This window comes from Podarcis bocagei, assembly GCF_964188305.1.
Source record: "Podarcis bocagei genome assembly, chromosome: 7".
In the NCBI taxonomy this organism is placed as follows: Eukaryota; Metazoa; Chordata; class Lepidosauria; order Squamata; family Lacertidae; genus Podarcis; species Podarcis bocagei.
In genome coordinates, this window is record NC_138132.1 from 32,136,416 (window position 1) to 32,162,877 (window position 26,462).

A 26,462-nucleotide genomic window follows, 5' to 3' on the forward strand; every position below is an offset into this window, starting at 1 on the left:
TACATCACTGCTGTGGTCATACATGGAAAGATAGGAATCAAACTTCTGTTCCACATTCCTAGGTTCTTTATGTGTAATAGATAGATATAAGGGATCAGTTCAAATTGAATTTATGTTTGTTTGTTTTTTTTAGAGTACTTAGGGTCAGTTACCTTGTAGAGAGTTGCATTCAAAGGGGAGTATGTGTAGAATAATTACAACAGTGGCAGAAACTGACGTGGGGAAAGGTGTGACCAAAGGAATCATGACCTGCCACCAATATTGCACCTAAGGCAAAATCAAACTATGAAGAAAGCCAAAAGAGTTTCATGGGAAATGATTAAAATGCTTTGGGGCAAGTTCTGTACGCTGTTCATTCAAGTGGATTTTCCAGGAAGGATATGGAAATTCTCAAAGCGGTCCAGATAATATCCAATTCTGCCATAACAGGATTGTTTTGCATGCATGTCTTCCTTTATGGGATTCATTCCAGAAACACTCCCTTGGTAACAAACTTCATGTAAGAAGAGGGTCTCAAGTCGAGCTTTTCGGGAAGTGAATTGGAAGGTTGAGAGGTGGGCATAGGATGAAAGAGGATTAACTTGGCTCACGTTAGCAACTGCATTGACTCACAGTTGTACATTCTCTGTGTGTACTGAAAGGAACAAGTATATGGCTTGCTGTGTTTTTCTTGCAACATGTCCATGATGGAAGGTGTTGGTTCAGAGATCTCTGTGCAGCTTGACTTGAAATTAAAGGAGGCCTGATTTTGGTCATAAATCATTCCAATGCGCTGGGCTCCACCATCTTTCATTTCTACTTTAAGTGCAATGAGCCTGTTCCCTCCCTAACTTGTAGAATTAATAGGTTTTAAAATTAATAAAGGAAAGGAAGAGGTGACTATATGTTTGTTCGTTTGTTTTTGCATTGGAAACCTGAAAATGTGTGGGTGAGTGGTCTATATGGATATGCAAATCCTTTCCCTTCATTTTCATGGAGTTTCTCCCTATGGCCTGAGATATCCATGGAAACTCTACAGAGTGTCTTAGAAATCCATACTTGTGTGTAAATAGGAAGGGCTATGGGAATGCACATTGACATCTCAATGGTGTCCATTGCTTTTAGTGCACATCTGGATGCACATCTAAATGTAATAATAATAATAAATTTTATTTATATCCCGCCCTCCCCAGCCGAAGCCGGGGATAAATAATAAAATAATACAACATTCTGTTGTATGCATTCTGTAGATGCATTTCTTTGCTTTGAGAAAGAGACACAATTGGATGTGAACCCCTATTCATAAATTTCTGTTAACCTGTGCGTGCAGTTGCACATTCAACCGCTGATAATTTCCCTACCCCACAATTGTCTTCAGAAGTGGAATTACTGTGCCCAGGTTGTAAATCAGGCCTTCTAGATTACTGACATCTGCAAAGGTTAGTAAGATCTGCTCTAATTAGTTAATCTATATTTTACCAGTGAAAATGCTTGGATGTATGTTGCGGCAGGGGACAGCAGCTATTGGTCCCATATCACTGGCACTTGCACAAGTGGTTTCAGGTACTTTAGAGAAGGCAAGATCATCCTTTTTCCTTTAGGTAGAATGTGACCCTGTGATCCTGGTGGCTGCCTTTGGCTCTCTGGATATAGTTGGACTCCCAGCTCCCATTAGTCCAGGCTCACACCGCTAATGGGCAGAGATGATGGGAGTTGTAATCTAACAGCATCCGAAGGGCCACAGGTTTAACGCATCTCTGCCAGGACAATGACTGTCAAGCTTTCAACATGTGTGGATCCCTTTCCACATTCTGAGGAACTCCTATGCATTACACAGAATTCTTGATTATACTCTAGCCCCATGTTTGGCTCTCTCTTTCATTTGTCTTTTGCGTGGAAAATCAACTGGAGGGATTAGCCTAATCATTGGGACAGGGAATGAATGCCATCAAATAAAGACAAATAGCTTCAAAAACCTACACAAAGCCTTTGCCTTAGTGTGTCATAACAATATAATTTGAAGTAGGCTGAGCTTTGTGTGGCCCAGAGCACCGTGTCTGCCTCCAGGGAGCAGAGATTTAAAGGACAACCATCCGTGTAGTGCTCCTAAGCTCAGCCTGGCAGACAGCACTGCCCTTTAACTGATTCCATATAAGGCAGTGCAGCAGAATTTTGCTTCGCTTCTGCACCAAGCTAATTTTCCTTCTTGATTAATGAGGTTATTTAAGATATCAATTATTATTCTGCCAATATAAAATAATGTCACTCTACAAATCTCATTGTAATGGCTTGTAGTATTAAAAATTCAAAGTAACAACTAGGGGGGGGGGACTTTGAAAAAAATGGAAGTCATCAAAACTTATAGTGAAAACTTTTGGCTGTGCTACAAAAGGCATGAGGTTTTCCTCAATTTCACCACTGGAGGCCAGTGCATTGGCAATCTGTGTGCCATCTCTTTATGGAGGGGAGCAGAGTTGCATTTAAAGCAGGGATGGGGAGCCTTTTACGGCCAAAGGGACATATTCCCTTTTCTATAGCCTTCCAAGGAACGCATGAGCAAGGTTAGAAGCAAAAGCAGGTAGAACAATCAATGTCAATTTTACTTATGCACAGTAGGCTAGTTCACACTCATCACACACCTCTTTTTGCTCTCCATAAGGTAAAGGTAAAGGGACCCCTGACCATTAGGTCCAGTCATGGCCGACTCTGGGGTTGCGGCGCTCATCTTGCTTTATTGGCCGAGGGAGCCGGCATACAGCTTCCGAGTCATATGGCCAGCATGACTAAGCAGCTTCTGGCGAACCAGAGCAGCACACGGAAACACCGTTTACCTTCCCGCCAGAGCAGTACCTATTTACCTACTTGCACCTTGATGTGCTTTTGAACTGCTAGGTAGGCAGGAGCAGGGACCGAGCAACGGGAGCTCACCCCATCGCGAGGATTTGAACCGCCGACCTTCTGATCGGCAAGTCCTAGGCTCTGTGGTTCAACCCACAGTGCCACCCGCGTCCTAGCGCCACCCGCGTCCTGCTCTCCATAGGGACAAGCAGATGACATAATCAGAGTCCAATATATCATTCCAACCAGGCAAAAATAAAAATACACGAGAAACGCATGAGAGGGGAAGCAGTGGGGCCTGGAGCAGGGGTGGACTTTGGAATTTCAAATTTCAGCAGCACCCTGTGCAAAGCCAAAATTTGGCGCCTCCCCCTCTGCCTCTCACCTTCCATTCTGTTTAATTCACTGCATAATAGTTGTGACTCCCTTAGGTGCTCCTAGACTTAGCACCCAGTGTGGCAGAAGCAGATGGGGAACTGTGACCCTCCAGATGTCCTCCTGTCACCTCTGGCACTTGGTTGTTGCTGGCTAGGACTGATGGGAGTCAGAGTCCCACAACATCTGGAGGACCACAGGTTCCCCATCTTTGGAACGAAGCTTTGAAGGTACCCAGTGCCCTCGGAGTATCACTTTGAGTGCAGCTGTACAGGCCCAGTCTCTATTAGGCTACAACAACACCCATATGATGGCTACAGCTGGATCTGCAGCCCTACAGCTCAGCAGGGGCCAAGTTGCTTGAAGAGTCAATATGGGCTGGCTGGCTCTATATAACTCTATAAACTTCTGCTCCAAATCATGTTAGTCTGAGCAACTCATCTTTATGCATAGTAGTAGCATTTTTTTCTGTGTGCAGATCTTCAGCTTCTAACCAACTAATATTGGTTAACATTGTTTCCAATATTCACCCTGCCCCTTGGGAAATGGGAGGGTAACATCCCACCTGATTGGATTGTCTGGCCAAGAGAGTCTCTTGTAGGGGTAGTCTTTGTTCTACACTCAGAATTTGTGTGTAAGTGTGTGAGCTTTTCAAAACAGGTCCCTGAGAAAGCAACAAGACATATCTCTGCCAATTAGCTGTTGGTCTAAGTTCATGGTGCTGATTTTGCTCTATGAAGCTGTAAATTGCTTGGGGCTGGATCACCTGAAAGGTCATCTCACCCCTTATATACCCAATTCATCACTGTGCTCTGCAGGTGAAGACCTCTCCTAGATTCCATTTAACCAGGAGCTCTGTTCTGCACCATGCAGGAACCAAACCTTTATTGCACCAACCCTTTGGGATTCCCTCCTTTAAAATATTAGGTGTTGCCTCTGTTTTCTCTTTGGCACCTTATCTAGACTTTCCAACAAAACTTTTAGGTAGAGCTCTTTCCCAGCATGTCTCTATATTGGGATTGTTTTAAATATGTTTTTATTGTTGTATTGTTTGTTATTGCTGCCCTGGACTCCTTTGGGAGGAAGAGTGGGAAATAAGTTTCATAATAATCATAATATAGTATAATACATACAAGACAAAGGTAGATAATATAATATTATATAAATATTTGCTTGGCTATAGGCAGATTTGAAGAGCTGCCCTGGGGAGATGGGAATGAGTCCAATGGTCTTAGTCCAGTGGTCCTCCGAGGAGTGCTGGCTTTTGCCCTCGCTCCCAGTTTTACTGGGGGCAGCTCTACAATTCTGCTTCTAAGCCAACAATGGAGAAAAGGGGACATGATGACTGGGAACAGTCACCAAAAACAAACACACCAAGGTACAAGTGGTTTTTCAGGGGAAATTTCAGCTCCCTTTCCAAAGCACATCTTTCATCCTGAAGACTGAAATGGGCAAACATTTGGCACAGCCATAGTTCTGCTGTATGCAGTTCACAGATAGTGAGACGTGAATTGCAAATTAATGAAGGAAAAACTCAGAAAATTTATTTTGCTGTTCATTTCTGGAAAGGATCTCTGGTTAGTCTTCATTACTGAATGAATGCTTAGAGGTCTGGTGCTTAATATGTGGATTATAAATGTTTCAAAACATTGAGTATCTGTTCTGCTTCTCTTTAAAAAGATGTTTTCTTCCAACTTTGCAGTTTTTCCTAGAGTAGGTAGCCTTGTGCTGCTTTCTCCCACAAGACCCCATATCATATTAACTGCATATGGTTAAAAGCAAGAGAAAAGCTAATTTGATGGGGAAATTCTCATTAATAGGCAACATTTAAATTTGGTGCGAGTAAATGCACTGGACTATGAGGTAGAGTAATTTAATGCCAGGTTAAATGGTGCATTCCACTGGATTTTCATTAGAGGAAGTCGGAAAAGTTTGGAGAGAGTTCCCTGGCCTTCTGGCTTTTAATAGGTTAGTCACCAGGAGCAGTAACTGTTGTTGATTGAATTGATGATGAGAACCATATCAGAAAAGGGGGTAATGGATTCTGTGTTATCACAGAGAAGTTTTAGACTTAGAGGAAGGAAAAGGGGGCACTTATAGCCTATATTATATTTTGTGATATGACAGGATATCTCTCTATATTAAATACAGGAGAAGTGTTTCTGGGAAACTTTGCTAGACTTAATTAGAACTCTTGATTTCCCTTGGAATTATTCAGATGCATAATATAAGAGAGAACCTTCGAATATGTCTCATATTTAACTATAGACATAATTCAGTAATATATTTTTTAAAAATTACTCCTGGATTTTTTAAATAGCTGTAACAAAACTCCCTCTGAATTTCTCAAGTGTTTTGCTTCAAGCAGAACCCACAGGTTTGCTTCAATTTCCACTTTAGGCAAATGTGAATTGCCTTCTACCATGATGCCTTCTTTTCCAACAGTACAGAACAGTGTGTCTGTGTGTCTGTGTGTGTGTGTGTGTAACATCTTTATTGAAAGTTCAGAAAGTACATAGTTATATGTGCACTAAACATGGTAAGCTGTAAAGAAAAGAGAGAGAAAGAAAAAGAGAAACAGCACCCGTATAGAAGGAAAAATAAAGGGGAGATGGGGGGAAACCCAAAACTATATACTTTACAAAGTTGTTATTGTACTTCACCAGATCTTAACCTATTACAGTATTTGTAAGAATGGACAAATATAATAATGGAAGTTAAACAGACCGCAGCCGTTGCACAGAGATCAAACCAATGGCACAAGAGAATGCCAGCCAGGCACCTGAACTGCCACACTCTGACCAGATGGTTGCCTAAACACCTCCACCAGACCTGCTCAACTGTGGCATCAAGTTTGGAATGGGTGAGATGGATTTACCCTCAAAGTTTTTGCAAAACTCTTGCAATGCGCTGCTGAGCTGGGTGCATTGGAGACTTGGGGTGCATTGGAGACAGAGAAGTAAGCTTTCTTTGCTGCCACATAGCAAACATGACTATGTGCTCTGTCCTGTCACACTCACCATGAGATTTGAACCACTTGTGCTGTATCTGTCAGCTACATAGTCCAATTGTAATCGCTACTACAATGCTCATTGCAATGGGAAGTGAGTATACTGCATAATGCTTTTCTCAGGTTGTTTGAAGGATGTGGGGGGAGGGGGGTGATGATAAGCTTTCCATGACAATATGACATATATGTTACTAAGAAATCGGCTTTATTGACAAGAATGTTTTCCCGCTTACAATATTCTTGAATCTACAATAATAATAATAATTTTTTATTTATACCCCGCCCTCCCCAGCCAAGGCCGGGCTCAGAGCGGCTTACAAGCAATAATAAAAACAAGATGAGTGATTACAACTTAAAAACAAAAATAAAATACAACATTAAAATAATGGAACATTAAAATATTAAAATGGAGCCTCATTGCAGGAGAAGGAAAAGAAAAAAGAAAAAGGGGGCGGAGGGAATCAAATTGGCTCCAATCCAAAGGCCAGGCGGAACAACTCTGTCTTACAGGCCCTGCGGAAAGAGATCAGATCCTGCAGGGCCCTGGTCTCATGAGACAGAGCGTTCCACCAAGTTGGGGCCAGTGCTGAAAAGGCCCTGGCTCTGGTTGAAGCCAACCTAACTTCCTTAGGGCCTGGGACCACTAGGGTGTTGTTATTTATGGACCTTGAGGCTCTCCGTGGGGCATACCAGGCGAGGCGGTCCCGTAGGTACAAGGGTCCTAGGCCGTGAAGGGCTTTAAAGGTCAAAAGCAGCACCTTAAATCTGACCCTGTACTCCACCGGGAGCCAGTGCAGCTTGAAAAGCACTGGATGAATATGCTCCCATGGCAGAGACCCTGTGAGGAGCCTCGCTGCAGCATTCTGCACCCGCTGGAGTTTCTGGGACAGCTTCAAGGGCAGCCCCGCGTAGAGCGAGTTACAGTAGTCAAGCCTGGAGATGACTGTTGCATGGATCACTGTGGCCAGGTCGGGGCGGGAAAGGTAAGGGACCAACTGCTTGATGCGGCGAAGGTGGAAAAATGTCGCCTTGGCTGTTGCTGTGACTTGCGCCTCCATGGAAAGGGAGGCGTCAAGGATTACACCCAAACTCTTAACGGAAGGCAATGGCACTAATTGGGCCCCCGCAAGAGAAGGGAGTTGGTCCCTCATCCCCATGCTATCCCGACCTAGCCATAGGACCTCTGTCTTCGAAGGATTTAGTTTCAATCGGCTCCCACGAAACCATCCAGCCACAGCTTCCAAGCATCTGGTCAGTGTGTAAGGGGCCGAGTTGGTGTGGCCATCCATCAGTAGATAGAGCTGAGTGTCATCAGCATATTGATGACAGCCCAGCCCAAAGCTCCGGATAATCTGGGCAAGAGGGCGGATAAAGATGTTAAAAAGCATTGGGGAGAGAATTGCGCCCTGCGGCACTCCACACACCAAGGAGTGGCGTGACGACATTTCCCTCCCCAGTGCCACCCTCTGTCCCCGACCAGAGATAAAAGAGCGCAACCAGTTACGGGCTATGCCCTGTATCCCCACGTCTGCAAGGCGATGGTCCAGAAGATCATGATCGACCATGTCAAAGGCTGCTGACAAATCTAAAAGGATCAGCAGTCCTGACCCGCCTCGATCCAGTTGTCTACGAATATCATCTGTTAGGGCAACCAGAGCCGTCTCCGTCCCAAAACCAGGACGGAAACCGGACTGAAATGGATCTAATGCCGATGTTTCCTCCAGAAACCTACCAAGCTGTTCAGCAACCGCTCTCTCAATTACCTTACCCAGGTATGGAAGATTTGAAACTGGGCGGTAATTGGATAGGTCTAAGGGATCTAATGAAGTTTTCTTTAAGAGTGGACGCACCACTGCTTCCTTCAGTTCCCCTGGGAATGTCCCCGTGTCAAGGGACAAATTGATAATTTCAACCAGGGGGGTCCGCGCAACATCTGGACACTTCCTAATCAGCCAAGACGGGCACGGATCAAGGAGGCAGGTGGTGGGCCTACCAACTTGGAGGAATCTATCCACATCAGTAGGGAGTATCCGATCGAAATGGTCCAACACTGGACCTGAAGTCAGTCAAGGGGCCTCCAGTTCAGTCACTGTGTCTAAATTGGCAGGGAGGTCACGGCGGAGCAACAGGACTTTCTCCGCAAAAAAGCTCGCGAATGCCTCACAGCCGTGGGTCGAATTTGTGCTTAAATTTGGTTGTCCTCCTAAGGACGTTATTGACCTAATTATTCTAAAAAGTTGTGCCGGGCGAGAGCTAGCGGATGCAATGGAAGCTGCAAAGTAAGATTTCTTAGCAGCTTTCATAGCCATCTCATAGGCTTTCATAAGCGTCCTATAAGATGTTCTTGAGGCTCCGTCACGAGTCCGTCGCCATACTCGCTCTAGCCGTCTGAGATCCCGCTTCATTTTCCGGAGCTCCTCAGTAAACCAAGGGGCCCGGTTTTGACGGGGTCGCAGAGGGCGCTTAGGCGTGATCTCATCAATGGCTGCCAAGAGCCGGTTATTCCAGTCCTCAACAAGGTCATCTAATGAGTCGCCAGGAGGAGCAGGGTTCCGCAAGGCTTGTCGGAATCTATCAGGATCCATCAGTTTTCGCGGACGAGCCCAAATAGGTTCGCCACCCGAGCCGGGGAGGAGCGGGAAGTCAATCTTGGCTTTTAAAGCGTAGTGATCAGACCATGGCACTTTCACAGCAGGGAGCATGATCACATCTATGCCAGCCCCAAAGATCAGATCCAACGTGTGGCCTGCTTGATGAGTGGGGCCCAAAACAAACTGGGAGAGCCCTAGTGTTGCCATGGAAGTCACTAGGTCTAGAGCCTGTGAGGAGGGAGCGGCATCGGCATGGACGTTGAAGTCTCCCAAAACCAGTAGGTTTGGGAACTCCAAGGCCCAGCCCGCCACCACCTCCAGCAGATCTGACAGGGTGGCTGCAGATGTGCTGGGTGGTCGGTACACCAGCCAGACAGCCAAGCTCTCCTTGGTGCCCCACACGAGACCAACACATTCAATGCCAGAGATCGCCGGTGATGGCAGAGCTCTGAAAGAGCAATCCTCCCGGAATAACAATGCTACTCCTCCCCCCCGACCTACAGTCCGCGATTGATGGAGGACAGAGAAACCTGGGGGTGTTATCTCATGTAGGGAGACTACTTCGCCTTCCCGTACCCAGGTCTCCGTCACGCAAGCCAGGTCAATCCCCTGCGAGACAAAGTGTGTACCTGTGTGTTGCTTTAACAACTAATGGAGGTCAATGTGCTCCCCCCTATTTCACCTGTGATATAAGTTGATGTGTGTATCTGGAGGGTGAAAATGTAAGAATGGAGGATGTGAGCACTGGTAGACTCTCATATTCCATGTATTTGTGGCAGTTGGTCATATCTTTATCTTATTAAGAGCTTAGTAAAAAGGTAAAGGACGGTTAAATCCAGTGCCCTGGATCTCACTTCAGACTGAAGGAGCTGGCATTTGTCCACAGACAGCTTTCCAGGTCATGTGGCTAGCATGACCAAACTGCTTCTGACGCAACAAAACACTGTGACGGAAGCCAGAACGCATGGAAACGCCACTTACCTTCCCGCCACAGCAGTACCTATTTATCTACTTGCACTGGTGTGCTTTCGAACTGCCAGGTTGGCAAAAGCTGGAACAGAGCAACGGGAGCTCACTCCATTGTGGGGATTTGAACCACTGACCTTCTGATCAGGAAGCCCAAGAGGCTCAGTGGTTTAGACCACAATGCCACCCGCTCCCCTAAGAGCTTGATATTGGGAACTGGGCTTCAGGCAACCTTAACAGAACCTGTCAGGGAGTACTCTAGTTTAGGAAGGTCATGTGTACCCCAAAGTCCAACTTTGGTACAATGGAGACTTTGTTACAATCCAGCAAACTTTTTTAAAGTGTAAATGGCACCAAGTGAGAAGTCTGGGGGTGCTGTGGTATTCGCAGGCACTGCCTTGCCAACTGCAGACACATATGATATATATTGCATTGGCAGGGTGGTGCTCGTGAGCACACCTATGACCTCAGAGGCCTTCTCTGCTGCAACAGCCCCCTGCTGAATTAGGCTTGAAAGATGCAGCAGGTTGTGATGTGTACTTGGTTGTGGGGGAGGACATAACAGTTTCTGTGGTTTGTATATGAGCCCATGGGCCTAAAATAGTTGACAAACCCTGGACTATATTATGGGAATATAACTGTAAATGAGAGCTATGGTTCTGAAGGAACCATATGAGAGAGCTAACTTTTTTAAAAAAGAAAAAAGAAAACACCACACAATTTAAACAGCAGAACAAAATATAATAGAAAAAACAACAACAATAGCAGAAAAAAATAAACTCCTCTTCTCCCAGGCCTATGACTAATTAGCAATCTACAGCTTTTCAAACTGAGGAGGGGGGTGTTGCTTTGTTTGCTATTATGTTATGTATTTTTGTGTTTCATACTGCAAACCACCCTGTGATCCTTGAATGCAGGGTGGTATATAAATGTAATAAACCAACAAATAAACCTAGGGAACTGCTTTATTCTAGGTAGGTGGTGAACAGAATAAGTAATTCTGTCCTTTGTCAGTCTCACTGATGCTTAACCTCAATTTGTGTGGACTTTTTGAAGGGACACATTAAAAGTGTGGACATAAATTGCCTGTACAGCTCCTTTTACATAAAAACACACAATCTTCAGTTTTTTGTGTGCATTTTTTATTTAGCAAGGGGTGCACACATTTTTCACACCGAAGCTGCATCATGAAATATGCTGAAAAGGGTTATCCAACCAAGAGTCGTGTTCCAGTCCAGAAAGAAGTTTGGTAGCATTGTGTTGGGTCATCCCACTGGGAAAAGTGGACCAAATGAGTTTTTCCCTTGTCCCTACATCTGAGTCCGATTATGGGTCCTTTTATCCTGGTGTTGCCTACACTGACTGGCAGAGTCTTCAGTGCCTTCCTCCAGCCCTGCTTCATGAGTTGCTGTGGACTGGACCTGGAAACTTCTGTGTTCAAAGCTCTGCCACTGAGTTATTGCCTCTCTCTAGTGTTTTTATGTAGTATAATTTTAGGTCTTAAGCTGATGAAAGCAAAGAGAGAGAGGGAGAGAGAGCACTTTAAATTAAAATCCACATTTAAAGCTTTTTTAAAAAATAAATTGCCTTAGCCAGGTGAGAGGCAATAGGATTGGAAGATAAAACTGTAATTGTTCATCAGAAATGTACATCAGCTATTTCCCAGCTGTGTCAATAGAACAGCTGGGAATTAATACCTGGGATATCGTAATGCCAGTTCAGAAATGATTGCTGAACAAACCTGTGTTAATAAAATTAACAATTGCCATCTAGCTGCGGAAGAAAAGTCATTCAGGGATGGAACCTACGAGGGCCGCAGAATGTCACCAGCTATTATCTTTAATTCACATATCGAGTCAGCCTTTGTCAAGCTCATTGAGCCTGCCCTATGAGTTACTTTGACGGCAAAGACATAAGTGTTGCTTTTTTTATCAGTGTGAATGAACATATGAAGCTGCCGTAATTGTCAACCTTTTTGTTCATCTACTGTAGCTCTTGGGTAGGCAATCTTCTTTTCATTCTGAGGGGTAGATTCCCTTCTGGACCACTTTCTGGGGCCAAATGCCAGTGGGGGGGGGAGGGCAAGGGCAAAAGTGGATGGAACAATAAATGTAATTTTTGCCTTGTTTCTACACACACACTTACACACCCCTTCCTCTCTCTCTCCTTCCAGGCAAGCAAGAAACATGATCAGAGTTCAAGGGCACATTCCATCCAGGCATAAGCATCCACAGAGGGTGCAAAGTAGGGGCTGCTGAGGGATGTGGCCTGGGGTGGGTTATAGTCTGGGGAGAGTTTAAAGAGTCAGCTATAAAGGGGCACCAACCAGTGGCGTAGCGTGGGTTGTCAGCACCTGGGGCAAGGCAAGTAATTTGCGCCCCCTAACTCGTGGATTTGCGCCACCTAACCCGTGGATTTGCGCCCCCTAACCCTAACCCCCCCTGCACCCCCCACGCTACGCCACTGGCACCAACCACTGTGGGTGGCAGTCATGTAACCCAGGTAGTGCAGAGAAAGACAAGAGGTCAGGACTGTGCCACAGTCTGAGTAATCCCCGTTTTACAGCATTACACCTTCACCTAAAAGGAAGGCAGGAGATGGTTGGGCAGGTTGGTAACAGGATGATTCTGCATTACATGTTTAATAGGAAGTGCCTGGTGTGATTCTTCCCATTGTGATCTCTTTCAGGTTAACAGGATTCCAACTGCCTCCTCCCATCGTGAGTACTGGGGTGGTGCTGTCCTTGTGGCTTGTAAGCGATTATGCTGTCAGTGCTCAAGGATTTCAGGCAAACTATGAAGGTAGGTCAGCTTTTGGTGTCCAGCCTTTGCTTCTGTACAGGAGGTCAAGATCCATTTGGGTTTTCTGGGACAAATTATGTTTTGCAACTCAAAACCACTGTCTTTTTTCTTAAGGGTAATTCTGTGCATTATGTACTCTGTCCTGTATTTTGCTGCAGTTCTATCTTGGTTTTAATTGTGGTTTTTTATGTTTTTACATTACTGTTCACCACCCTAATATTTTAGTATATAAATGCTTTTTTTTGGGGGGGGGGATATCTAACTATATTATTGCTTTGAATCTAAAATTGGACCAATACTCCTTTCCTTACATTTTTTTTAAAAACAACAACAAAGAAACTTCATCTACTGTATCTATCAGTCTACACACACACACACACAGAGAGAGAGAGAGAGAGAGAGAGAGAGAGAACAATGGCTAAATTGACAAATTATGTGTATGTGTAAGAAAGAATCAAAATGTTGAGTAATTCCATGGAAATGTCAACCCATTTTTCATTTTCACCTATTCTTAATATGCTCTGTAACATTTTAAATACAATTGTCCAAAGTTTCATTATCAGGCAACAATTTTTCAAAATGGAATTTTACATGTGAGTAAAATAACTAGAAGCGTGACATCCAAAATGACAAGACAATGATTTTCTTCTAATCTTCAGTTAAAGATATCTCCAAGCAAATAGGCAATAGATTAATGATCCTTTATTATATTGATAGCGTTGTTTTTTATTTGGTAACTGAGAAGAAGTTTTATGTTAGTAATAAGATCAGAGAAGCTTAGTGCAATCAAAAATAGGTTGGCTGAGTGTGTTATGTTGGTCACAAAAGCACATGGAGTGTGAGAGGTGTAGGGGTACCAAATTCTGGTGTTGAGGGAGCTGCTGAAATTTGAGACCCTAAGGTCCACCACTGTTAAATATGCCACTGAAGAGGTTCATCCCACATGCAGGAGAGCCTACTTGCTTGCATAATTCCATCTCTTGAGATGTGAATCGTGCCCTGTGCCCACCCCACTCAAAAGAGAAGCCCAAGGAGCATGTCCAGTGTTGAGACAAAGTTTTCAGCTTGTACCTATCCGTGCATCTTAGAGCTATGTTTAAACCATGCCCTAATTCATGGGTAGGCAAACTAAGGCTGTGGGCCGGATCTGGGAATTAGCGTGCTTTTACATGAGTAGAATGTGTCCTTTTATTGAAAATGCATCTCTGGGTTATTTGTGGGGCCTGCCTGGTGTTTTTACATAAGTAGAATGTGTGCTTTAATTTAAAATGCATCTCTGGGTTATTTGTGGGGCATGGGAATTTGTTCTTTTCCCCCTTCAAAATATAGTCCTCCCCTACAAGGTCTGAGGGACAGTGGACCGGCCCCCTGCTGAAAAAGTTTGCAGACCCCTGCACTTAACTTATGGAATAAAGTATTCGGGAATAATCGAGTTGAGAGTCAAAGTGCCATGAATGAGAGTGGGAGCTTGGGCAATATGCTCTAACTATATGCTCCCAGTGGTCAGGGATGATGGGAGCTGTAATCCCAAAACATCTGGAGGGCCGAGTTTGCCTATGCCTGATATAGAGAGACATGGATTGCATCTCTGTCTGTCTCTATATCTTTCTATCCATCACAGAGAGACTGATTTGGAGTTCAGACTGCCTGCCTTGGCTTGCAGACAAGCAAGTGCTCTTAGTACCCTTCCCTGAGGATTACGTATGCTAGCCATGTCGGTACGATGTGAAATTAATTACAATCACCTCTACAGCATACCTGATGAATATATGGTGAAGTGACATTTAAAATAAATTGAGGGAGTGTTTTGCAGTAAATGGGAAATCAGTATGAATTCCGCACCACATCCTGGTTAATACCAACAACAGTTCATCATAGCAGAGGACGAGGTTTTTTGTTTTTTAAAATAAGCACATTAATACCGTGTGCATGACAGAATTGCATTATAATTTATAAACCGCTGCCTCTTGGCTGTGCTGTTGTTTGCGTGGAGGGCATGAGTAACAAGTCAGGGAAAGCTAAATGCAGTGATGAGAAGGTTTGTTCTTTATCATAAGGCAAATAAAGAAGGAGCAGTTCTATAAAACAACAAGCTGGGCTTAATAAAGTTTCAGAGTTTTTTGTGCTGATTTCTGGTTCAATGTTTCAAAGCACTTAGCTGGGCATCATGCTGTCTACCGTGACTGTCTGGTGCTCTGATGGTTGATGGTGGTCTGTCCATTGGATAAAGAAAGTAGCAGCTATACTGTACCTTTGATGTCTTAATGAACCAATCCATCCCACTTACTGATAAACTAAGCATAATGGTGTGTTTTTTTAAGGAAAAAAAAAAAACCAAGAAGAATTTGTGTTAGAATTCTCATTAGGACTAGGAACCAATTCATTTCAAACATCGTCAGATGTTGAAGGAGGTGTGAAGTGGAGTGGGTGACTTGAAAGATTTGGGAATTGATCCCACCTAGGCTTGGACCTTTCTGTGGTCTCTTAATGCTTTTTCAGGCGTCCCCTTTGCACCAGGATGAAAATCATATGTAAAATGATGATGACCTTGAGATCTCTTTGGAGTTCCCAGCATCTTAGGGACAATCCAAATTGCCGTTTCAGTTTTAAAACTCACATTTGCGCAGCAGTTGTATCTGCTTTTTCTTCTTGTGTGTTCACTGTAAAAGAGAGACACATACTTACTCCTCGTTCCAATACTGGCTCAGTTGTCTCTTGCACATTATCCCTACATCATTCTGACAGGCTGTCCACCTTTTTCAATGTCAACCTTTTTAAAAAACAAATGCATGCTGTATTCAGTTTGATGCTCGTTTAGCAGTCTGTGTCTGCGGGGAAAAGTTAGAGTGTTTAATTGGTTAATCCATGAGTAGGATACCTTTGGCCCTCCAGATGTTGTTGGATCTCAGGCCCAGTCAGCATGGCCAATGCTCAGGGGTAGTGAAAGCTGGAGTCCAACAACATCTGGAGGCAGAATGAGGCATACTATGAGCTTTATGGAGCCACTTGACTCAGGTGGCAGACAGGAAAGGGTATGCTCCCCATCCAACGCTCACTGGTGGAAGCATGAGATACAACTGAGTTGACTCCTTCTCATCCATGGTTGCTTCAGTCCCACCAGGCCCTCATAGCCCACTCACTGAGTACATACCCTCCAACATCTTGAAGGTCCCAGGCCACAGAGAGGTTAGGCTGGCCTCAACTAGAGCCAGAGCTTTTCGGTTGCGGCTCCAACCTGGTGGAACGCTCTGTCACAAAAGACAAGGGCCCTGCAGGACTTGACATCTTTCTGCAGGGCCTGCAAGACAGAGCTGTTCCACCAGGCCTTTGGTCAGGGCGCAGCCTGACTCCCTCCTTTGGCAATCTTTACAGAACTTTAGTTTATCAATTTTGATTTTAATTAATTTTTATAATGTTTTTAGAATGTTGCACTACTTTAGTGTTGTTAGCCGCCCTGAGCCCGGCTTCGGCTGGGGAGGGCGGGATATAAATAAAATTTATTATTATTATTATTATTATTAACATTCCTCAGATGAAAATAGGGACATTAATCACTCCTCCCCCAACTGACCCTCCTCGACACCCTATTTTTTGTGTTCCCTGCCCCACAGAGCATTTCCTATCAGAAGAAGGGCAAGTGCCTGTCAGGAGCTTGTCCTACACTCGAGTAGGACCCTGGCAGAAACACATGCCCAACTGTCATGTTCTCTCCCTCCTGGTCATTCATTCGGGAGCTTCAAAAGCTTTCTTCTACCCAAACATCACAGCGACCGATGCCAACAGACATCGGCACACAGGGATCTGCAGAGTGTTCGCAGTTTGTGTGACAGACCTCAGCAACACATCATTTTGGCTAATCTACTCTTTTTACATATAAACACACACAGAGCACTGCAACATGGCTCCCTCTCTCTCTAGCATCGTCCGCGACTGAACCTAATTGTCAGGGTCCCTTTACCTTTACCTAGCCTTCTAAAAGAATGCCTGCCGTGGCACAAAGATTTACATTTAAAAAGTGTGCTTCTTGATTCAGAAATATTGTTTCAACCCATATGCTAATCTAACTGATATATCAATCAGCTACACAACCAAATGCATATGATTAATCAATTTCACATTTCTTTATTCAGGTTGCAGCCACAACATTCATACTGAAGGGAAATCAAGGAATGAAACAACTAAAACATGACCAATTTAATTTTAAGAGGTTGAAAAACTGGTGGGAGGACAAGGATAAGAAGGTGGTATTCTGTTGTCAAAGCTGCCAGTCAGTCAGAGCAACATGCAGCTGAGTCATGCTACAAACGAGCAAAACTTGCATTTCTTCAGTTTAACCCCAGAGATTGTCAGAAAGCAATGTGTGACCTTTCAAAGTGCAGCAACTGCTGTTTTGATGTAAAAACAGCCTGCCTCTTCAGCAGTCCAGGAGGCAGCAGTGGATTGCTCAAAGAAAGTAGAAAGGTTCAGATGAAACTCCCTTCAGTGTCATAGTGTGGTCATGTGGAATGTATGGGGTGATGGGGAACAGTAGTATTATTATCATGCTCCTTCTGGGGTAGTTTGTTCACCCTTGGTCCCCACCCTGCATCCAGCTCTCATGTGTGGCTCCTAGATGCTGTCATCATATGACATCAGCCACACCTTAGGAAACAGCTTTCACTGGCTGGCTAAACTAGGTGGAGGTAGTCAATGGGTCTCAAACCCTTGGTGGGTTAGGGACTTGCCTTGTCTTTTGAAGACAGGCTTCAGCAGTTTGAATGGATGAGACCAATAGTGGGTCCAATGGTCAAGAAGGTGGTTTCTGCCAAACATGCCAAATGTATTGCTCTGTTTTCCTTTAGACCACATCAGTGAAGCTGGGAGCGGGGGCGGGTCTTGTTGCCTGGGCAGCTCAGGACTTCCATATACATTGCCCAGGCTTGTGCCCCAGAGGGGTCACTTTGGTGCTGCTAATGCATCAAAAACCATGCAGGAGGCAGCAGTTATGAGTTACCAGTCTCTGCAGCCACAGTGATTCTGCACTGGTTTGACTTCACCCGGAGGGACAATCCATTGTCTCTCAAGGCAGATAAGGGGATTCCTAGCAGAGCTGTGTGGCTACCAGGTGTGGCAGAAGTGGTAAGCATGGCTAGCTCACATGAGCCTCCTGCCCCCGCCCCCCGAATGAGTGGGGGATTATCTGAACCTCCCTACTCTCAGCTGCATATGTAGTACTTTGACATCCAAACAGCTAGCTTTATTAGAATGTGGCTGTGGGTTATTTTCACAAGGACTGATCAGATTTGACATTTATTTGCTTCCATTTTTGAAAAGTCCAAACTGCATTTTAAGATTTTCTAAGGCCAGTCCTAAAGGGCATCTGGATGAAATTTACATTTCCTTTGTTTAAGCCTCTCTAATCTACACATGGAGTAAGTTTGGACCTTCTGAAGACTCTTATTTTAAATGTTAATAACTCTGTTAGTAGGCATAGGTCAAGATGAGGCGACAAAGCTCTGGTGCAGGTCTGTATCCATGACTTCTCCCATTCTAATTGGTTCAGGGACCTAGAGGCATGGAGATCTGGTCTCCTTATGTGGAACTTTGTTAGTTTAAAAATATGGTGGGACTAGTTCTCTTTGGCTTCCTTCCTCTTGCTACTTTCTGCCTGCATATGTTAGAGTCTTTACCAAGTCAAGCAATTAGTCTATAAGAAGCAGTTCTCAGGCAGAGCTATTCCATTAGGGGATGGCGTAGTCATGATATGGCCACAGATACGGACATTATTAAGTGTTCTGAACAAAATTAAACTGCTACAAGCCGAATAACTAAAGCATGTATCTAAGGCAGGGCGGCCCAACTTTTCATACCAAGTGGACTGCAAGAGTATTTCAACACAGAACTCACAGGCCACACACTGTCTTGGCGGGGAGCGGGGGGTGGGGGGTGGGAAGGAGTGAGGCCAGCCTTCTTTTAAAGCCATCCAAGTAGGTGGCCATCACTGCCTCCTGGGAGAGTGTGTTTCAAAGTTTAACAATGCACTCTACTTCCTTTTATCTGTCCTGAATCTTCCAACATTTAGCTGCATTTGATATTCACAAGTTCTGGTGTTGTGTGTGTGTGTGTGTGTGTGTGTGTGTGTGAGAGAGAGAGAGAGAGAGAGAGAGAGAGAGAGAACGTTCTTTTGCATTGTTCTTATCAGGGAAATCATAGCGTTGAAAGGGACCTGGTGGTCTCTTTGTCGAACCTCCTGTTCAATGCTGGACTTGAAATCTGTCATGCCATGGTTCAAGCTCATTTCCTTAGGTGGTTTGTGAAGGTTCTGTACTATAGCATCCAATCGAGAAAAGTGTTGTGCTTTGCTATCCTGCTCCATAGAGGCGCTCTGTTCTGAAAGTAGGTGAGGATTCATTTTCTTGTGTTGTGATTCCAGCTGTGACAAATTTGATGGCCACAAACATCAACATTGAAAAGCAGTAATTATGCATTGAAGCATACTGCTTATTTTTAGAAATTTGAAGCATTTACATACAGAGAGAAGCAGCCTTAAGTAAAGCAGTTCTCTCTCTAACTCTGTGTGTGTGTGTGTGTGTGTGTGTGTGAGAGAGAGAGAGAGAGTCCCTCCCTCCATCTCTCTTTCTGTTCCCCTCCCCCAACGCTTTCCTTTCTTTTTTTGCCCAAAATGTTTTATTTGTATTTTTAACAGGCTGGTTCTGTAGCACTATTCAAATTGTCTTCATCCCCCACAAGTGTTCCTGAAGCCACTCTGCTTTCCGCTCTCTTGCGTGCCCATCAGTTTGATTTGCAAGCCTATCTGATTTTGCATGCCTTCTAAGACTGCATTATTTTAACTTTAGGAACACATGGTTCAGTTACTAGATCGCTTTACCATCTCTCACAATATTAGAACTCAGGGTCATCTGGCGAAGTCAATTACAGTGGTGCCCTGCAAGACGAATGCCTCGCAAGATAGAAAACTTGCTAGACGAAAGAGTTTTCCGTTTTGGAGGTGCTTCGCAAAACGAATCTCCTATGGGCTTGCTTCGCAAGACGAAAATGTCTTGCGAGTTCCTGCGGGTTTTTTTTCCTTCCCCCCCTTTTCTAAGCCGCTAATCCGCTTATCAGCTGATCCGATAAGCCGATAAGCTGCTAAAAGCCGCTAAAAGCCGCTAATAGCGCTAATAGCGCTAATCCGCTAATCCGTCAATGGGCTTGCTTCGCAAGACGAAAAAACCGCTAGACGAAGAGAATCACAGAACGGATTCTTTTTGTCTTGCGAGGCACCACTGTACCAGTATGTGTGAGGGACAAACTGACATGACACAAAATTCACACATAGAATTTGCTACCATGAAATTGTGGTGGCAGCCTCTAGATTATATTGACTTTCCTTTTAAGGACCGGATATATTCATGGACCATAGGTGTATTGACAGTCAGTCATGATAGCTTGGTGGAACCTTTATGTTCAGAAGTGTGTTATAAGCAATGTACCTTTATTAATTATTATTTATTACCTTTGAATTATAGATCCTGGGGGAAGATCCCAGGGACAGATCATCACTTGCATACTTTGTTTCCAAGTGTCCTCAGAGCACATGATATTTCATAATTGGAAACAGAGTGTTGGATGAAATGTTCTTAACCTTACCCACATGTGCCCACTCAAAAGCTTCAGCAGAATTGACACTACTACAGATGCCACATAATACCCAAACTTGTAAGAACTTAGTTGTTTGGTGTGGCAGCATCTGCACTTTGGAACTTCCTGCCTATTGAGATCACTCTTTTCTGTGCCTGCTAAAAACATTCTTGTTTAGACAAAGTCTAAAAGGAAATTTTAATCTGTTTTAGTATTTTAACTTTTGTATGTTTTAAAGTACGTTTGCAATTTTTTTCTTGATTTTCTTGTTTTATCTTTTTTTTGTGTAAACCACTTTGAAGTTTTTTAACAATCAAGCAGTATTTGTGTGTGTAGAATTTTTATGAAATAAATAACCTGGCTGTATTACTCCTACACACGTGCGATCTGCTGGATGATCTTTGAAGTCTTTTCCATAATAGTTATCTTATAAGAACATCTGCATCTTTCACAAATTTAATGCATTTAAATGCAGGCAGATTTAACACCAGACATTGCTGGTTTTACAGTTTCTACTTGGTGGAGAGGAGAATAAATTATGAGGCTGGTTAAAAAATAACAATATGCAATCCAAACAGCTATTTTGATATATGACAATAGAGATAGCACAACGTGAATGTGGATCTGTCACGAGGTTCAGATTGGGAGCCTTGTGGGCAAGGCACCAGTTCTTGCACTGCTAGGGTTTCTGCTTGAAGTAGAAAACTATAATACTAAAGAGTAGAGTTGGAAGCTCTAGGAGAGCAAGTCCCTTGCCACTACCAGCTATATAAATCTTTGTGTCAAAATCCTTCCTTCAGTAGTATTTACTGCCGTGAGTTTAGGTACACTTTGGCTTTCAGGTGTTCCACCTGCTGCCTACTCAGTGGCAGACCTACATTTTGGGAGCCCTGAAGCTTGAACTGTTATGGGGGGCCCTTTGCAACCAGCAGCAAGGCCTGGGTAACTACTGTCATCTTCTACAATGGGATTAGACCAAAGTCGCTTTTGGGCTCTCTCCAGGATTATTAGGGGTCCTGAAGTTTAAGCTTCATTAGTTTCACAGTAGATCTGCCCCTGTGCCTCCAAGTTGTTGCTGTCTGCAGTTTCCCCCTAGTCAATTCCTTTGCCTATGCAACCCTGTCATCTGTGTCTGGTCCTGAGAACCTTAGGAACTGCTGTCTGGGCACAGCCCAGTCTCCTCTGTAGCCTAATCAGTCTCTTGAACTAATTTTCCCAGCGCTCTGTACTTGGCATCTAAAAATGTAGATCCTTCCATGTTTTATAAACCAGAAGGTAGATCAGAATCTACAGGTAGATCTCATGGCTCCCTGCAGAAGACCAGTGATTTCCAATGATCTAGTCATAGAAAGTAATGTTACAAATTATTATTATTTTAATTAAAAAATAACCACACCCATTATCTGCCACAGAATTATTATCCCACACTTTCCAGTGAATATTTTTGTAAATTTTCTTATTGAAAAAAATTATGATTTGGGGAGGACAGAGTGGGTTTGCTGCACAAGAGTGCCAAATAAATGTTCTGTGTGCAACATCAATTTGCCAGATTGTTGGAAATAGTAATAATCTGGAAGCCCCTTTAATCTCACCAAGCTGTAAAATGAGGGTATTGATTGGTGCCTCTGGCCAAGTTTTTATGCAGTTGTCCTGGTCAAATTTTGGTGTATTTTTTCTCAGTTCTCTGACCAGTAGCAACTTATGATGGGGCTGAGGAGGTAAAATAAAAGGTTGGGTTTCTAATAAGAGATTTGTATTTGTATATGCAGGTTACCCTACCATAAGACTTGTTGGATGCCATATGCAATTGGTTCTGCATGTGGAGCTACCATTTTACATTTAGCTACAGGAGGTGGTGCTGTAGCAAAAGAAAAAGAAAGAAAGAAGGAAGGAAGGAAAGTGTATCCTATTAGCATCTGCCACCCCTTGGTTTGAAATCCACCCTCCACCTGACAGTGCCAAACATCCAAGACCTCTAGGCAACCAGCACTGACCATCCCTATTATAAAGCTCCTCTTGCTGCTGCTGTGTTAGGTTAGGAGAGGAAAAACCCCTTTCTCTCCTTATCAGTGCCCCAAGACCATTTCATTTGCCTGATCGGCTGCAGCCTGTTAGGAAGCAGCTTAATGTGCTTAAAATAACAAATGACCTGCACTCAGCCGCATCCCTCTTAATGCCTTAAATTATTGATCAGCCTCTAAAGAGCGCCTCTTTCTTTTCAACTTACCTTCCAGATGGCTTGAGCCTTTTAGGACCTAGAATATGTCGGTGATTTTCATACGAATATACGAAGAGCCCAGCTGCTGGATCAGACCAAAAGTCTTTCTTCCCCAGAATCCTGTTCTCACACTGGCCAACCAGATGCCTCTTGGGAATTCCATAAACAGGACCCCACCCTCCATTTACTAGAGCATGAAATGTTCAATCCCTAAGAATTTGAGTACATGTCTCAAGTTTTTGAACTTTTCCACCCTATGTACAGACAGATAAATTGCAGGGACCATTTCTCTGAATTTCTCCATGGGGAGGTCAGGTTATCCAACAGTTTCTCTGTAGTAGGGCTCAACATTGGCAGGAGCACAGCTCCCTAATTTTTTTCCTAATGCCCCCACAACCACACACACACAGAGCAAGTAGTAGTGGTAGTAGAAGAAGCTTGTCCATCATTTTACATCCTCCACAATACCCTGGAGCTAGTAATGTTCTGGACTTTGCAGCTGAGTCGGTAGGGGGTTGTGGAGGGCAATAAAAAGAAAAATCTTAGATTTGTTTTATGCCAGTTAGCCCTCTGAGAGTTTCTCCACTTCTGAAGCCATTGCCGGTGATTAAATACATCAGCATAGGTGGGGCCTGTTCAGGCAATTCCTGGGTCTCCTTGTCTCCTGTATACATAAGAAATACAAATGGGCCTGTAGCTTTTTTTATTTAAGCAATGACCATTCTCAGCCTTCAATACTTAGAAATTCCCTAGCTGATGAGCAATTTCAGTTTGCATCTATGCCTGAGGTAATTTAAATCCGCATAAACAGCATTCAGATCCTCAGGGATGTTTTAATCTCTCTTTTTGAATTTTCATATTCTAGATTTTAAAAAAACCCATCACACACCGTACAACCAGCCCTCACCTAGTCTTGCTTTGTTTGTTTTATCCTGTCTACAGATAAATCTTGTGCAGGTTGATTGCATTTCCCCCACTGGTGTGCTGAAATATTTATATTTAAAAGGTGTTCTTCGGTTCTTTAATGCAGCACAAATTTTCATATCTTGGTGCCCAGCTTCTTCTATGTGTCATAGTGCAATCCCTCACATCACCAGAGAGTACTACTTTAATAATACCATATGTGTGTTTTTTGAAAGTCAAGGGCAGAGAGAGAGAGAGAGAGAGAGAGAGAGAGAGAGAGAGAGAGAGAATGGTACTCTGAGCTAGGAAAGAGGCAGACATTTTATTTGGACCACATTAAAACACTCATAGGTTTCATTTCTTATTAAGATTCTGCCAAATAAATAATAAATACATTTAAAGGCACACAAAAACAATACAGAACCAAACAGAACTTTTTTTTAAAAAAAGTTTGCACTTCTCTGAATTTTGCAATGCAGTTCTCTAGCCAAGTAATGTGTACACAAATATATACCCATCTACTATCTGTTAGGCAGTCGTTGCCAACCTTTTATTGGTCCACAGACAAATATGGAATTTGGAATAGGTGCCAGTGGCACAAGTCACAAAATGGCTGCTGCCAGGGGTGTGGTCTGACACAAAATGGCTGCTACCTCCAAAAGAAAACAGAAAGAAAAAAGTTGTTCTTGCTGACAACTAATGAATGAAAAACTTTGTTCTTTTCCAGACACTGTTAAGCTTTGGTTGTTATGTTGTCTGTTGCTAGTGTGCTGCTGTAGATTGGAGCTGGGAAATAAAAGATACTTGAAACTAGAGATAATTTTCAGTTACTGCAACCAGCCATACACATCCATAGTCACAAGTAAAAGTAAATATAATAAGGAATAGAAAAGGATAGAAATACAAAGAAAATAAGCAGAAAATACATCATCATCATCATCAATTTCTTGTTGCAGATTTACTGTACAGTTGTCCTGAAACTTACAAGCAGTTTATTCATGTGATCACAGGTTTTCAGGTGTTGCTGAAAGATAGATAGATAGATAAGGGGCAGGAGACAGGGGGGGAATGTCAAAACGGGTTGTGAGAGATCTTACAAGAGCCTTCAAAGCCTGGAAAGCAAGGTGGAAGGCTTCAAAAGCTCCTTCCACTGCAGGAAAACCCATCATGGAAATAAATTTTTAAGCCTTCCACCTTGCTTACTGGCCTCTAGGAAGGTCCTATGGTACTCCCAAGATCTCACCCGCTCAACGCTTTAGCTTTGGACAGATAGATATGGTCATGGAAGAAGGAGTGGCAGTTCCAGGGGTCTTCCCAACTTTATGTGATCTTGCTTTTGTGCACTAACCCCACCCCACCCCAGAATGTAACCCTCTCATAAGTTTCAGGCCTACTGCAGAGACAACAGAAACAATGAGTCTTTGTCTCCAACTGCTTCCTTATTTTTTCCTGCCCATTAGCAGGTTCCTGTACCCCCCCATCCCACCCCTAGTGAACCCTATTACACCTTTGGGGCCTGTATGCTTACTGCTGTGTTTCTTTGATCCCTCTCTGCTATCTTCCTTCACCTTCAATAAGTTGCACAGAGGCGAGATAGGTGCTAGCTGCAGACCTTCACAGAACCCCATGATTAGGACTAAGGCTGACAGGGATCCAGTTTGGATCAGCCTGGACTATGGATGGGTGAGATCCAAAATGTATCCTGGCTGGAAACCGTTCCTGCAGTTAGGCGTTTGCTAAAAACATCTTGAAATGTAGGTTGCTGCATTTCCAGATTTTGATCCTGGCTGATGTGTGACTCAGCCTAATGGGTAGCAGGCAAGGGACAGCTGGATGGGCAAGGAAGAGGAAGAAACAGGCTCCTGCTCTTATGTTTCTGGTCACTTGGTCAACTGGACAACTTCAGTTGCTGATCACCAATCATTTTGTTAATTTAAAAAAATAAACAAATACAAAATTCTTTTTCACTCTGATGAGAGACCTTCTCTCTCTCTCTCTCTCTCTCTCTCTCTCTCTCTCTCTCTCTCTCTCTCTCTCTCCTGTCTCTCTGCATCTCCTAAGAGGGTCAATGTATCTTTTAAAGTCTTTACGGGTAAACAGGCATGTTGTATTTTGTTCCAAGAGACAAAGATCTGTTTGCCAGAAGAGTGGGCATTTTCCGCTTATCTCTGCCATTATGTCCTGTGTGCTGGGTAATACTGTTAGTGTTAGCATCCCATTTCAATAAGCAATTCAAGCAGATGCCCCGATTTCCCCCTTCCTTTTCCTTTTCCATTACAACTTCAGATTAAAACAACTCCCGGGGGGCACTTGGAACCCAGCCTCATCCACGTGCATTTTCTTCTCCTCCTCCTTCCACTTTGTTAAGCTACACAAAAACGATTTTTATTACTTAAATGAGCTCCCAGCCAGTGTGGCTTAATATACTAACTAATTGATTTTTAAGGCTGGGAAAGCAGTGAAGTTTAATGGCATTTGCCGAGTCAGCTAGAAAATAGAGAGAGAGAGAGACTTTGCTTGCAGACATGAGTGAGAGAAACCCATTTGCAGCAAATGCAGCACATGGCCTCCAAGCACTGGGCCAGCTTTCCTTACTGACTTCTCCAGAAAAAAAATTCTATCCCTTTCCCCAGTAAGCTATCTTGCAACAGTTAAGCCAGCTAATTGAAGTGTATTGGTAGCAGATTGCACCTGCAGCCTCACCATTGTTTTTGTTCAGGGATGTGGGGAACCTGTGGCTGTCTAGATGTTGATGCTCTTCAACTCCCATTCTCCCTAATTAGCATTCCCACCATATTTATATCCCACCGTGTTAATTCCCACAATGATTATATCGCCATCTCAAGTCCAAAGACAGGAAACACAACCAAGCCTTTGTCTGTTGGTCACGTCCCCTGCTCCTCAGTCTGTTCCATAGAAGGCATTGGAAACAGATTCTGACACAGGAAAGAAACATCTAAACAACATGATGAGCCCTACATACTAACTAATCAGCAGCTTAAACCCAGAGTTGACTCCTAAAGAACCACCTGAAGAATCTGCCAGTCAAAAGCCACCTCTACAGATACATACTTACCTATCCTATGTTGTTTTATGGATATTGCTGGATTCACCCAAGTCGCTGCTCTGCCCACCTCATAGCACATTGGCTGAAAAAGCTG

At 43.6% G+C, this 26,462-nt stretch overlaps 1 protein-coding gene across 4 annotated transcripts in view; it reads left to right on the top strand.

Annotated features, from left to right (window-relative positions):
- Positions 1-26,462, top strand: part of CSMD2 (CUB and Sushi multiple domains 2) — a 492,033-nt gene that overhangs the window by 84,814 nt on the left and 380,757 nt on the right. For all 4 annotated transcript variants that reach the window (XM_081199993.1, XM_081199989.1, XM_081199994.1 and 1 more), the window contains exon 3: positions 12,448-12,560. In XM_081199993.1, coding sequence (XP_081056119.1) covers positions 12,448-12,560 — 113 coding nt within the window. The remainder of the gene's footprint in view (positions 1-12,447; positions 12,561-26,462) is intronic.